This window comes from Culex pipiens, chromosome 2 (genome assembly GCF_016801865.2).
Source record: "Culex pipiens pallens isolate TS chromosome 2, TS_CPP_V2, whole genome shotgun sequence".
NCBI lineage: Eukaryota > Metazoa > Arthropoda > Insecta > Diptera > Culicidae > Culex > Culex pipiens.
Genome location: NC_068938.1, coordinates 154859233 through 154872719, shown reverse-complemented (window position 1 = coordinate 154872719; position 13487 = coordinate 154859233). Strand labels below are relative to the sequence as shown.

Genomic DNA, 13487 nt, shown 5'->3' with positions numbered 1-13487 from the left:
CCATGAATAAGTCCATAATCTGACTTTTCTCTGTACTTTGCACAAATTACAAGTTCTGGATATCAAAAAGTGCTAGATTGTTTTTTTTTATGTTGACTATTTCGAACAAATAATTTATATTTTGTCTGTTTGTTTGACTGTAAAACATGGATTAAATTGATTATATCTCGATATTTTTTTTATTACGTCCTATACTGCCGCTCTAATCTAGTCTGTCCCATATGTATTTTGGTCATTTTTGAGACAAACATAGCAAAAGCATTGTTTTTACATGTACTTTGCGCCAATTTAATAAAAAAATGATGTTTGTTCTGAAAACTCCAAAATAAAAATCACTTTCGTGCTGTCCCATATGCAAAATAAATGCAAGTCAGTTCCTTCTAAAGAAATGTCTCATAAATCGATTGAATTAACGTGAACCCATTTAAATTTCAAGGACTATGTTTCTATGAACCCGCAGAACTTAAAAAAGATTATTAGTAGTTCATATCTGGAGTTTTTTTTTGAAAAGGTCCAATAAACCAAATTTCCAGTTTTTGCTTTTTGGGTGTTTTTAGAACCGCCTTGAGTCAGGGGTATTGAAAAACACCCAAAAAGCAAAAACTGAAAATTTGGTTTATTGATCCTTTTCAAAAAAAAACTCCAGATATCTGCAAGAATATTTATAAATTTTGATGCGTAATATTTAAAACCATTTGTGCTTTTTTCATGCAAGGGACAACCACGACTCAATAGTAAACAAGTAACTACATACCATTATGAGTAATATTCCATAAAATAAGTTCTATTCAATCATGAATGAATTGCACTGGTCATAGTTCTGGAAAAGGCTCTACTTCCAGTAAACGTAGATTGTGGATCACTAAATTTCAACGGTCTAGACGTTGAGACACGCACTCAAATATCTCTTGTCTCGTTTAGTCTCATTTATGATTACATTTTCATAGTTATGAACTTCACTATAAATGAATGAATCTGAAATAAACATAAAATAACGTAATTTTATATTATTTGTGAAAATTACTTGGAAATTACTTAAACAAACCTTGAAATGACAGTTTAACTTCTTGTGAAAATGTTCAAGCCTACCTTGATATCATTGACTGACTAGCCTTTATTTATAGAATAATAAAGGCAAGTCAGTTCTAGTATGAAAATACACTAAAACCCCGGTTTACGCTCAGGCGTTACGCTTTGTATTTCGTCGATTTCTCTGGAACGACGCAATATTTTTGCAATCTTTTTAAAGCGATTTATAGGTCTTGTGCAGATCTACAAATTGCTTTCAAAAGAATGTAAAAACATTACACTGTTTTCGAGAAATCAACCAAACAAAAAGCGAAACGCCTGCGCGTAAACGGGGGTTTTAGTGTAACACAAATTTATCTCTGAATTTTAAGTTTTATGATACAAATTTATGTTAGAAATATTTGTTGAACTAATATTGAAATAATTGTATAAAAATTTAGCAAAAAATGTTGATTGGAAATGTGAAAAATGGTGCAACATTTTTTGGCCTTCTCACGGCGTTATCTCAGCATCCACTTTTTACATATGGGACGGACTAGATTAGAGCGGCAGTATAAACAAATGTAAAAATTGAGAGTATCCCGCTTACTCCGATGGGCATGGACATAAAAGGTGTGAAAGGTTTACATTTGTAAAACAAAATCGAGATATTTTGCAAATATTTTGTTTTCGAATGAATTATGTATGGCCTACTAGTCATTAACAATAAATAAATATTTATTTAGAGTTTTATTTGTCTCGACATTTTTGCGTATCCCGAGCCTGGGTAAATAACAAGGGAAATGCGTAATGATACCTTTCTCTGGTATCAATACCAAATTTTGGTATTCCTGGACACTTTAAAATTTGTCTTAAGGATTATGCAAGAGCAAAATGTGGTATCATACCAATTAAAGGTATTGTTTTGATATTGCAAAATTGCAATGGCCGAACACCATTTTTTATTATTCTTATGGTATTACAGTATTTTATCAAATTCCTCTGAAACTATGGGAAAATTTTAACCAATTTTGACAAAATAATTAATTTTGCGCGAAGACGATGTCTCAAAGTGAATGCTTTCATTGAAAACCGCAAATTTCAAACTTGATTTTAAACATTTTTGATATACCCCCTAAAGAAATGACTTGAAATTGTGGAAAATTGTCCAAGTCAGGATGCCACATTGTGGTATTATTTTGGTATTGAGCTGTTTCATGTAATTCCTCTGAAACTATGGGAATTTTTTTCATAAATTTTGTCGAGATAATCAATTTTGCGCTAAAATGGCTTGAAACCCAAAAATGTTGAAGCTGATTTATTTTTTTTCAAATACCCACAAAGATTTTTTTTAAATCGTTGAAATTTCTCTAAGAGAAATAATTTTGGTAAATTTCAATCCAGTTTCATTTTAATAACACTTATTTTTCAATCTTGTTATTTTTCAGAAGCTTCAAGAACTTCAAGCAAAGGCCGTTTATCAATGACAAATGCATTCGATGTGATAAAAAATATCACTAAGAACAACATGAAATCAGCGGATGAGTAGATTTGGCTTTTGCATATGGATCATTTCCGTTTTTCACCAACTGTAACTACTGCACTAAAAATAGTATGAAAATACCAAATTTTGGTATTACTTGTGCTAATACCAGCGACCTAAATGTGATCTTAGTTGCCCAGTAAAAGATGGTAAAATACCATGAAATCATACCAAAATCATGTGTGTGGAAGACCACAGGAATACCAAAATCTGATTTTCCAAGTAAGCGGGAATACCTAAAAGTATAACCATGGCAATACCAACTTGGTATTGAAATGGTGTTAATTTGAGGTATTATTTTACCCTTGGAATAACATGGTTTGGTATTGTTGTGCCCTTCCACATACTTGACTTTGGTATGATTTTCTGGTATTTTACCATCTATTCCTGGGCAACCAAGGGCACATTTTGGTCCCTGTTATTTGCCCAAGTAATACCAAAATTTGGTATTCCCGTGTTATTTACCCCTGCTCGGGATAGTCAAACATTAGAATAGTATGGAAATGTGTGTGCTAGAAAAAATCATGGAAAACGTCTTTTTCTCAGATTTCCCAGAGAATTGCTCTACTACTGTAACAAGAAATGTAGGAAAGATTTTCGCGAGAGAGGGCTCCTTACAGCGTGACTAAACGGTGCCATTTTTCCGGCTTCAGCTTGAGCGTTTTTTGCACAAACGACCCGAGAAACTCGAACCGGGGATCCGAGTTGCTGCTTCCACTGGCTCCCTCCATGGTGCTGCTGCTGCTAGTGGGGGTGTCTTAGAGCTAGGACAACTACCACGACGACGGTGCGAAAATCTGGTGGCTTATTTATTAGCTGCTATTAACCTGTTTGGTGGTGTGTTTTTGTACTGCGGAATTAAAGGGAGAGAAGCAATAAAACACGAAACTATTAGTCATCGGGGCGCATTCATCTTTGATTTGTTTTGAGAAAAGTCTTGCGAAGAAAAAGCATGTTCTAAAACGCGTAATGACATTTAAATATAACAACGGTTATGGTTTCATCCTAATGTAGTCATATTTATTTTTTCAAGGTAACGTATTGTCATCGTGAAATTGTAATGAACTATTTGAATTACCGTAAACCGGGGTGACTTTGATAGGATTTCAATTTGCTTTTAGAATATTTTCCAACAGGTAAGATTTTTCTCAAGATTATTATTTTTAAAACATGTACTGGGGTAGGCCACACAAAGTCCATGCACTATTTTGGAAAAAATGTTTTTTCAATAGTGTTTAGAAAAATAGTTACGTTAAAAATTCTTTGTTTTAATTCCGGGGTGACTTTGATAATCATAGTTTTTCTTGTTAAAATCATATTTAAGATGTTCAAACTTTATTTGTACGCTAAATGTACCATCACTAAAGTAGCTGATATAGTTTGTAAGAAAAAAAATCAATGTTTATGTTAAGTTAACTAAGTTTATAAGCTTTTTAACAAAATACATATAAATTTTAGGTAAAATTGTTAAAAAGTTGAAATTTTGCCTGAAATTTGTTAAAACTAGTTTTGTTAATAAAATTATCGATTTATATTGCATTTTATACTGAATTCGAAGCACGAATCACAAGTTTTCACATTTTACATGAAATTTGTTCAACTGAAATTGCCTATAAATTTGGAGATTTTTTTTAATTGTGTTTCAAAAACACATATTATTTATTATTTACAAACTTATTTAACCTTCTCCTAGTGGAAAATTGTCCAAAGAATCCGAAAATACATTCCGTTTTACGATTAAAAATCATGTTCATTGAGAAAATCATGACACTTTGAGAAGTTTAAAATAATGACTTCCATGAACCTTTTCTTAGCTATAGTTAACTAACTTTATAAACCTTTAAAAAAATTATGAAAAGTTCTTCTTGAGGTACTTCGAACACTTCTCTACCACGGTCAGTATGTTTCTGAACCATTCCTTACGTATTTTAATTGTTCTCTTCATTTTACAGGAAAATCGCAAACCTATCAAAGTCACCCCGGCTATCAAAGTCACCCCGTTTTACGGTATAAAAAAATGAATTACCGTCAGTCGAGGTAAAATTTAGTAAACATTGCAACAACATTTCTTGTCCAACATTGTAGCATGCCAATACGATTAATCATATAAAAGTTTTTGTCAATAAAACTTTCCTTTATGCCGTGAAACTCCGTCTGTTTTCACACGCAACTCATCAAACAACCTCCAAACATACTGTACGCCTGGTTTGAATTCATACCAAGCAAATGTTTGGCAGCGAAAGTACAATCAATTTACACACATCCGATTGTAACTCAAACAGAAACATCCGCTCATTCTTTTTTCGCTCCTCAAATTAATGGCTCCAACAGGTGGCTGTTTGGTGCGGCTTTTCACCATTTGGGGACCACGACTGGTAGGTGTGTGTGTGTGTGTTTGTTAATGACGTCGCGACGACCTGGGAAAAAGGCTATAATCACGGTCATTGGTGTGATAGTGTATAAAAGGGGGAAAACCCCATTCGATTTCCATATTGAATGAATGAACGAATTGAGCTGCCAACAATTGGGGATGGGTGGTAGCAGTTTCGGTTCACTGATTAATGATGAGGATGACAGTAATTGGGTGGACCAGTTTGGTTACCCTTTCGATCAACATTAGCGTCAATTGGCACGAAAGAAAGAAAAGTTGAATCGATTGTTGTGTACAATGTAGCATGTTAAAGTTTAGGATTCAATTTCATAAACTCTCAATAGAGTTAAATATATTATATGGGATATAACAGCACTTTTTGCCTTCCTCACTGAGGAAAGGCTTTAAAATCACTCGAAAAATAAACTTCTCCAATAGACCTGTTAGATCTGCATTTATATTTATTGACTCAAAATCAAATTCTGAAGAAATGTGTGTGCTTGTGTGGGGATTAGGGTTGGTACGTTTTTTAAAAAGTTCTCCGATCAAGTTTTAGTATGGTTTCTCTTGTAGGGGTGCATTTGGTTGTAAACTGGTTGCGTGCATCAGGGTTAAACTTTACATGGAAATTACTATGGAAAATTTGGATTTTTTGTTCAAACGCTCCTACAGTAAAAAAAAGTAAATCTTTCCCAGTTTCTGAGAGGAACACCCTTGAAGAGTATTGGGGCCGGCATTTACAAAGCGATGTTTTTCAGTGGCAATTTCATTCTCAACTTAATGTTAACATGATAATGTTAACATTCCATAGGTTGCCTCCCTAAGGTGTCGTGATAAGGTCCAGCTTGTGACGATACACTACCTTCCCTTTACTAAGCAATCGATTCCAGAAGGGAAAAAGATCACCAGTTGTGTTGGTCCGAGCCGGGATTTGAACCCCGATCTACCGCTTACGAGGCGTAAGCGTTACCACTGGGCTACGTAGCTGGGTCAAACGCTCCTACAGGTCTGGGAAAATCAAGCGCCAACTTGTGGTATGGTCAGGCCGAAGAGGAACGAAGCAGATGGATTCGTTGTACCTAGAGCTGGCGCATCGACAAAACATCCGATGTCTCCGGAATTAACGGTTTTGTCAGGCATATGTCAGGCATATGTCAGGCAGCTACCTCGTGGATGAGAAACGGCTGGAATATTTGGTTTCAATCCGCCCTTGCACTATAGGGAATGATCATTTCGAGCAATCCTGATAATATTTAGTCGTATTTTAAATCTTCACATAGGAAATTTGTGTGTTGTTGCAAATATTTGAACCACGTGGTAGCTACTTGGCATATTGCGTCGCGGTGGTCATCAAGCTTTCATAGGGGCACAACCATAAACCATGTGAGCAATTCTCTACCAAAACCGGAAATGGATTTTATTTGTAATTTTTTGATTTGGCTCAAACTTTGTGGGGGCCTTCCCTATGACCAAAGAAGCTATTTTGTGTTATTGGTTCACCCATACAAGTCTCCATACAATGTTGGCTGCTGTCCATACAAAAATGGTACGTAAATATTCAAACAGCTGTAACTTTTGAGTGAATTTTCTGATCAATTTGGCGTCTTCGGCAAAGTTGTAGGTATTGTTGAGTACTATTGAGAAAAAATAGGTACACGGAAAATTGCAGATTTTTTAATCAACTTTTTTTTTCACAAAAACTCAATTTCCCAAAATACGTATTTTTTGATTTTCGATATTTTTTGATATGTTTTTCTGCCGTTCTACGCATAATTGTCCCATGTTCAAAAAAGGACAACTGTGAAAAACGCGATTGAAATTTTTCGATCGATTTCTGTGTTTCTACGCATAATTGTCCCGTGGGTCCCTATGCGCCCCATAATTCCCTAATCACCCCGGTTAACATTTTATCACCCTTATTTGTAATCCTCTTGCAGATAAATAGGTAAACAAGATAAAATGCTTTGTAAAACTCATGATTTCGTGTTAGAAAATACTTGGTGGGACAATTATGCGTAGAAGTTCAACGATGGGACAAACAAACTTGGTGTTCTTTTCAATGATGTTCTTAACAAAGTACTAGATTTTATGTGTTTTTCGGAAAACATACGTAAAACTCAACTTAAATGTGATAAAAAGTCAGAATCGTCCAAAAATGACATGGGACAATTATGCGTAGAACGGCAGTTTAGGGGACAAAAATCCGCAACTTTTGAGCTACAGAGAAACATGGTAAAAAAAATCTTCCGCCATGTTATGAATTTTTGAAAAATGCTTAATAGTAGTTTATGCAACAAGTTGCAAAAAGAGGATTTTTTCAGCACGAGTCGTACATTTATCCAACGAGGTTCACCGAGTTGGATAAATACGAAGAGTGCTGAAAAAATCAAGTTTTGCAACGAGTTCCATACAACATTTTTTGCAATTCCAAAAAAATACACACTGAGTGAAATTTTATGTCAATTTTTCATGTATTTTGTCAATAAATCATTTAAATCAAAACAATGTTGAAAAGTGTTACTTTTCGAAACAAGTGCTGAAAAGTTCAACTTTTCAGCACCCATTTGAGTGCTGAAAAGTAGAACTTTTCAGCATTTATTTTGAAAAGTGTTGCTATTCGATTCTGTTATTTTTGGTACAGAAAAGTAGGCTATTTCGTCGTTCAAGATTGACAGGAAAAGTAAATAGTTTCACGACGGAATTGCAAAAAAAAAATTTTTGAATGTAAAATTGAATTAACAATCGAAAAGTACTTCACATATTTTCAAGATATAGCCACCGAATGTTTGATTTTAGCGAAATATTTGCAGTTTTTTGATTTTTAAAAATAGTGACCATGAGTAACCATTTCTACAAATATTTTTTAAAGTTCAGAAAATTTACTATAAAATTGTCTAAGAGACATTGAAGAAGACATTGTACTTCTAGTTGTTAAGCGGCTTAAAGAAATAGAAACAGGAAAATTGAAGTTTTCGAAGTCTCACCCAAACAGCCCACCATTTTCTAATGTCGATATCTCAGCAACTTATGGTCTGATTTTCAATGTTAAAGCATGAAACATTCGTGAAATTTTCCGAACTATTTGAAAAAAATATTTTAAAATTTTTAAATTAAGGCTAACATTTTAAAAGAGTCAAATATTGAATATTACGCCCAATTGCAATGCACATAGCTTAGGAATTTGAATCAATGGAAATCAATCTGATCTTCTACAATGTAAAAGTAATCGAATTAGAAATTTGACGTATTGTTTGGAAAATTTCAAAATCTACGGGAAGTTGACGTTTCCATAGCAATGGTAAAAAACAACTGCATAGCAGCGTATATCAGCCCAGCAAGTTTTCTAAGTAATTTGCGTACTTTTCTAAGTAATCTTTTTCACTTTTGATTCGTGCTTTCAATTCAGTTTAAAATGCAATATGAATTGATAGTTGTATGAACAAAACTAGTTTAAAGAATTTGAGGCATAATTATTACTTTTAACAAATTTTCCCTAAAGTTTATGTTTTTATTTTTTTTAAAGTTTATTAACTTAGTTAACTAAAGCGACCTTAGTGCGTTTGACTTAAAAATAAAATTTGAACGCTTTATATCTGATTATAACTTGGGTGCTGAAAAGTGGTTCGCAAAACGGCCTCAATTTTGAACTGTCAAAGTGGAACCAATTTACTGTTCGCCAAAAGTAGAGAGTATTGTTATCGATAATTAATTTTTTTTCGCAAGAATGAAAAAATAGTTGCTTTTGAGGAACTGGAGTTGTAGTCAAGAGAGTTGAAGGTGAGATCGTCATTTTTTATAATTATGAATGGATGTTATTTATGGAATCAATCCATCCAGTAGCTGTCTTTATTGTTGGAATCCGTTTGAAAATCTATTGGTTTAATGAAAATCTTCTCTGTTTGTTGGATAAGCTTATCTAGAATTAGTGATGTTTTTTTGCTGGACCTGGAATAGCTACAGGTTGGCTGCAGTGAATTTATCTGCGACATTGCAGAATGCCACTCTCGCCGCAGTTCTTCGTAACCCGTAAAAAAGAAAAACCTCATCTAACCAATCGAAACTTGAAAACACACACACTTTTCCAGCAAAACATGTCAAAAACTAGGCAAAATAAAACACATACTACTGATTATAAAACAGCTCATTTACCAGCAAGAAAAAAGTCATGCTTATGCTTAAAGAGCCTCCTTCTTTGTACACAGAAAAAAAATGATGGTAATATTCATCAGGAAATGGTGACAGATTTTGTGGCAAAAAAATGTGTAATATAATATAGTCTTCCCGAAACGCGCGCACGCCGTACACCCCGTACAAGTTTTCAGTGCAGATGAACCTCAAACACACCAGGCTACCATGTTCGAGTTCTCCCCGCACGGCGCACTCATGTTTACACGCGGTGTAAACACGCGGTGCACACCTCGGGTACAACGCCGTGCGAGCGAAAAGCGTATAAAGAGACGAAAAAATGACTGCTTCTCACTCTCTCTATGGCAAACACTGTAGCGTGACTGCAGCGGAGAATGAAACACCACTTTACAGCAGAGGGAGCGTGAGGGAAATATTTTTGTCTTTTTTTGCGTCGTCGGCCTGCACGGGGTTTGTACCCGAGGTGCAAGGTTCGGTTTAAACTTGAGGTTCGTGTACGGGTACAGCCTATACACGGCAGAGTTTAGGTTTGCTTGTACGCGTGCACACGCGGTGCTGGTGTTTGATCGAGTACAGAAAACAGAGAACGCGGTTGAACGCGGTGCACGGGAATCACTGGTAATATTACATCAGGAACTGGTGAATTTTCATCAGTTTCTGATGAATATTCATCAGGTTCACATTTTTACACATTTTTTGAGTAATATTACTCCAAAAATAGGTAATACATATTCAACCTTCCAAATGTTCAACATTCCAAAATTCAACTTTTTTTTTCTGTGTAGATGTACACAAAATGGGACCATTCGAAAATCACGTCACGCGTTCTCTCTATTCATCACCCAGTTTATAACAAGAATAAATATGACTATCAAAATTCTGGAAAATGCAGCGTTATCAGTGCATAATTGTCAAAGGGAGCGCGTGGTCGTAAAAAATATTCGGAGTGGCGAGTGATTTTTTTTGTGTGTGCCTTTTGTTTCGCATTTTTGTCGTGTATTGTGTGCTGCGAGGAGAAAATTACCCTCTGAAAATGCAGCGTCATCAGTGCATAATTGGCAAAGGGAGCGCGTGGTCGTAAAAAATATTCGGAGTGAAAAGTGATTTCTTTTGTGATTTTCAAAGCCCTTCCTATATCATCTTTGATCGGAAGGCATGGCGTCGGGTGGATTGTGTTTAAATGTTTCGAATAAGGTTTTATTTTTTGCGATGAAAAAGCCATTTCTATATAATGAACGAAAGACGCACTGACATTTTGGATCGTTGAGTTAATAGTGGAGCAAAATAACTGTGTGTGAGTGAGTTTGTGTGTTAATTAGAAAAACCTTCCCATAGCATCGTTGCTCGGAAGGCTCGCCGACGGGTCTGTTATGAAAGTCCTCCCCATAGCGTCGTAGCTCGGGAGGCATCGAAAAGTCAATACCTTATCCTACTAACCCAAAAAAAAAAAAAAATTAATCACGTGATGCTTGAAGGAGATGCGGTGGATTCAACGGTCTCAAGCGGTATCAACAAGTATACAGCGAAAAACTATGTGCTTGATGAGTCTGCAACTTCAAATATCGGACTAACATTCCTCCCTTTCGTTGAACTGCAGGCTTCTTGGGAGGGCGCCGGTATTGACTAATAAAGTCGGGGTCTTCAGGGGTTAAACAGTGAACGGATGGTTGGCTCCCACTGATCATTTTTGATTCATTGTTTAACTTCAGCTGATCTGTCAATAACGGAGTAGCAGCTCATTGGCAGTCAACCATGCTCATGCTCATGCTCATGCTCATGCTCAAATATGACTATCAAAATAAGCACTGGAATTGAAATCTCAACGCAACTACGCAACTATTTTTTACACATTATTGAAAAACTATTTGCCAAAATTAGTGCTCAACAGTTGGAAAATATTCCAAAACTAAATTTAAATTCTATCATTTTTACCTCGGTTTACGATACTTAAAAATCGCCAAAAAGTCGATTTTTTTTGGAAAGGTACATAAATGGAGGGGTTGGTCCGATTTGGATGAAATTCAGAATTCTTGCATGTTTTGCCCTGCCAAATTTGAGCAGGATCGGAGAAGGTAATTTTCTAATGTTGTTCCGCTTCAGATGGCATGACACATATTTTATCACAAAATGTGTACTCTTTTTTACATACTATATATTTGAGAAGCAAAAAATTATATCGGCTGGAGTAATTTGTGCAACTGATCTCTTTCGATTTTATAGAACATTTATTCTGGACGTCACATAAACCTATAGAAATTTGTACATTTGTACAAAGCCTGATTTTTTGAGCTTTTTTTTCTGAAATACAGAGATGAGATTTATTTTATGGATTCACAAATTAGGACCGGCACAAGTGGTCAACACTATTTTTAGAGGTATTTTTCGACTATTTTACAGATAATGAGATAACACATTCAAATTCAAGAATTTAATTTCAAACAGTTAGCTTGCGCCATAAACTGCTTGTATCCAAATTTTGACCATTTCCAAAATTTATTTCCAGCGATATAGCCATATTAGTGTTTTACGACTTATTAACCCTATTTTTCTTATACAATTTTTGGTTTCATAGAGATTCATATAAAAAAAAACATAAAGTTCGAAGTTCCGGTTCGTTCTCGCCATTTATATCCTTCAGAAATGTAGTTTTAATTTGAACGATTAGATTTGATTTGATTTGAATTAAGTTCTGTATACAATTTTCCGTGTTTATGTGAATGTATTTCAGCTAGAAATTGTTGTATCCGTTTCGTATTTTTATTTGCATTGTGAAGCAAATCATATCATATCAATAAACCGTTCCAGTTACAGCTCCTCCATAAAGAAAGCAAACACAGCACTCTGCAAGCCGATTAATCGGAACAAACAAAGTCCTGCCAGCGCTTTGTGGCACACGACATCGAAAACTTTGGCTCGCGCCACCATCATGCAACATCTGCCTGCAAACAAACATTGCCAATTTATGTTGGGTTCGCGTGCGCAACCGACTGACTCGTGGCACGCAAACTGATATCGGCCCCAAAAAGTTGGTCGAGTTTGTCAATCAAGCTTTATAAAAATAAATAAATCGATCCGATCCCCAGCCGAGCGACGTTTTGAAGGTTGACTCTTTTTGCGACTTAGGTTTGCGAGGCCGCCATCTTGAAAAATGGAAAATTTTGTGAAAATTTCGGATTTTTTGCAGTATTTGTGATATTTTGTTATTTTTTCGGATGTTTTAGTGAAATAATCCAATATCTCGAGCTGATGAGCGATAATCCAATGGTGTGAGTAATCCAATTTGAGGGTAATCCAAGGTATAATCCAATTTATCGAAATAATCCAGGGTATTCGACATATGTGATATTTTCTTGTGGTTTTGTTAATCTTTCTTCGTCATTTAACTGATTCTAAAGTTTTCCGTTACAATTTCCCGCTTTTTCAACGTTTTTCAGACTATTGCGCATTAAGGGTGTTACGTAACCCACATGAAATACCTAAGAAATACGGTTTTCAACAAGATTAACGATACTTTGGTAACACTTTGCATTATTCTACGCTATATCACAATAGTTTTATCACTTTTGAGTAACTTCAGAAGATTTTTCCTGTTTTTCAAAGCCCGCGACCGAACCCGGCACGGGTCTGTTCCGATTAAAATCTGTCCGAAGACTGTTCGCCAAACTTGCACGAAGTGACATCGCAGGGGCTTTCGCGTGCGGGACTTTATTTATGAACATTATTTTTCATAAATAAAAGCTCCGGTATCTATGGCAGTGATATAGTTCCGTTTCGTTCTGTCCCACGGATTCGCGTTCGGGAAGACTTTAGCGTTACCAGATGTCGAGCGAGGGGAAACGTACAGTTTTGCACGTCGAAATTTAACGAGATTTAGTTTTAGTCTGTTTTTTTTTCTTGTGAGCAAAACAGTTCCAGGAATATAGTCAGAAACCGATTGATACACGTACTTGCCCGATTACTGTAAACATTTTTATTTTGGATCTCGGGATAATCATTTTCAAACAAATTTCGTGACACTTCACAGAACGGTCAGCCAAGCAAAACGTGTTTGTTATTATGTAAACACATTGCACAATGGTCCAGATCGGAAAATTGACTGGAAAATTGATTTTCCGAAAAATGATGAAGCTTTGGAGGTGTCTTCAGAAGAGCTGTTGCAACTTTTGGTTTAGTTGAAAATTAGAGTGGTTCATGATAAGGGCGATTTTGAAAATTTAACTTTTCAGGATATATTTTTGTTGCTGGGCTTGACAATCCAAGCAACTTTGTCAAAGACACCAACATTTTATCTTGCAATCTAGGCCTTCTACGAGCAAATTGAACAAATCTTCAAAAATCAGTTTTTTGAAAGTAGCAATTCAGGGTTAAGTTTTTGAGAAAAGTGAGGTTGAAGGCATTTTTAGAGCTCTAAGAAACAAA

General features: G+C 35.4%; 2 protein-coding genes across 4 annotated transcripts in view; one reads left to right on the top strand and one right to left on the bottom strand.

Moving 5' to 3' along the window:
• LOC120425283 (dnaJ homolog subfamily C member 11) overlaps positions 1-3403 on the top strand; it is a 51248-nt gene extending 47845 nt beyond the window's left edge. The window contains exon 9 of the mRNA XM_039589735.2: positions 3098-3403. The gene's annotated coding sequence lies outside the window, so the exon portion shown is untranslated. The remainder of the gene's footprint in view (positions 1-3097) is intronic.
• LOC120425261 (dynein beta chain, ciliary) overlaps positions 1-12725 on the bottom strand; it is a 36853-nt gene extending 24128 nt beyond the window's left edge. For 2 of the 3 annotated variants that reach the window (XM_039589703.2, XM_052708884.1), the window contains exon 1: positions 3170-3305. In XM_039589703.2, the coding sequence (XP_039445637.1) occupies positions 3170-3282 (113 nt within the window). In that variant the 5' untranslated portion in view covers positions 3283-3305. Of the gene's footprint in view, positions 1-3169; positions 3306-12544 lie in introns of those variants that run through there. The other variant, XM_039589705.2, reaches the window with a different exon arrangement.
• Positions 12726-13487: the final 762 nt, after the last annotated feature.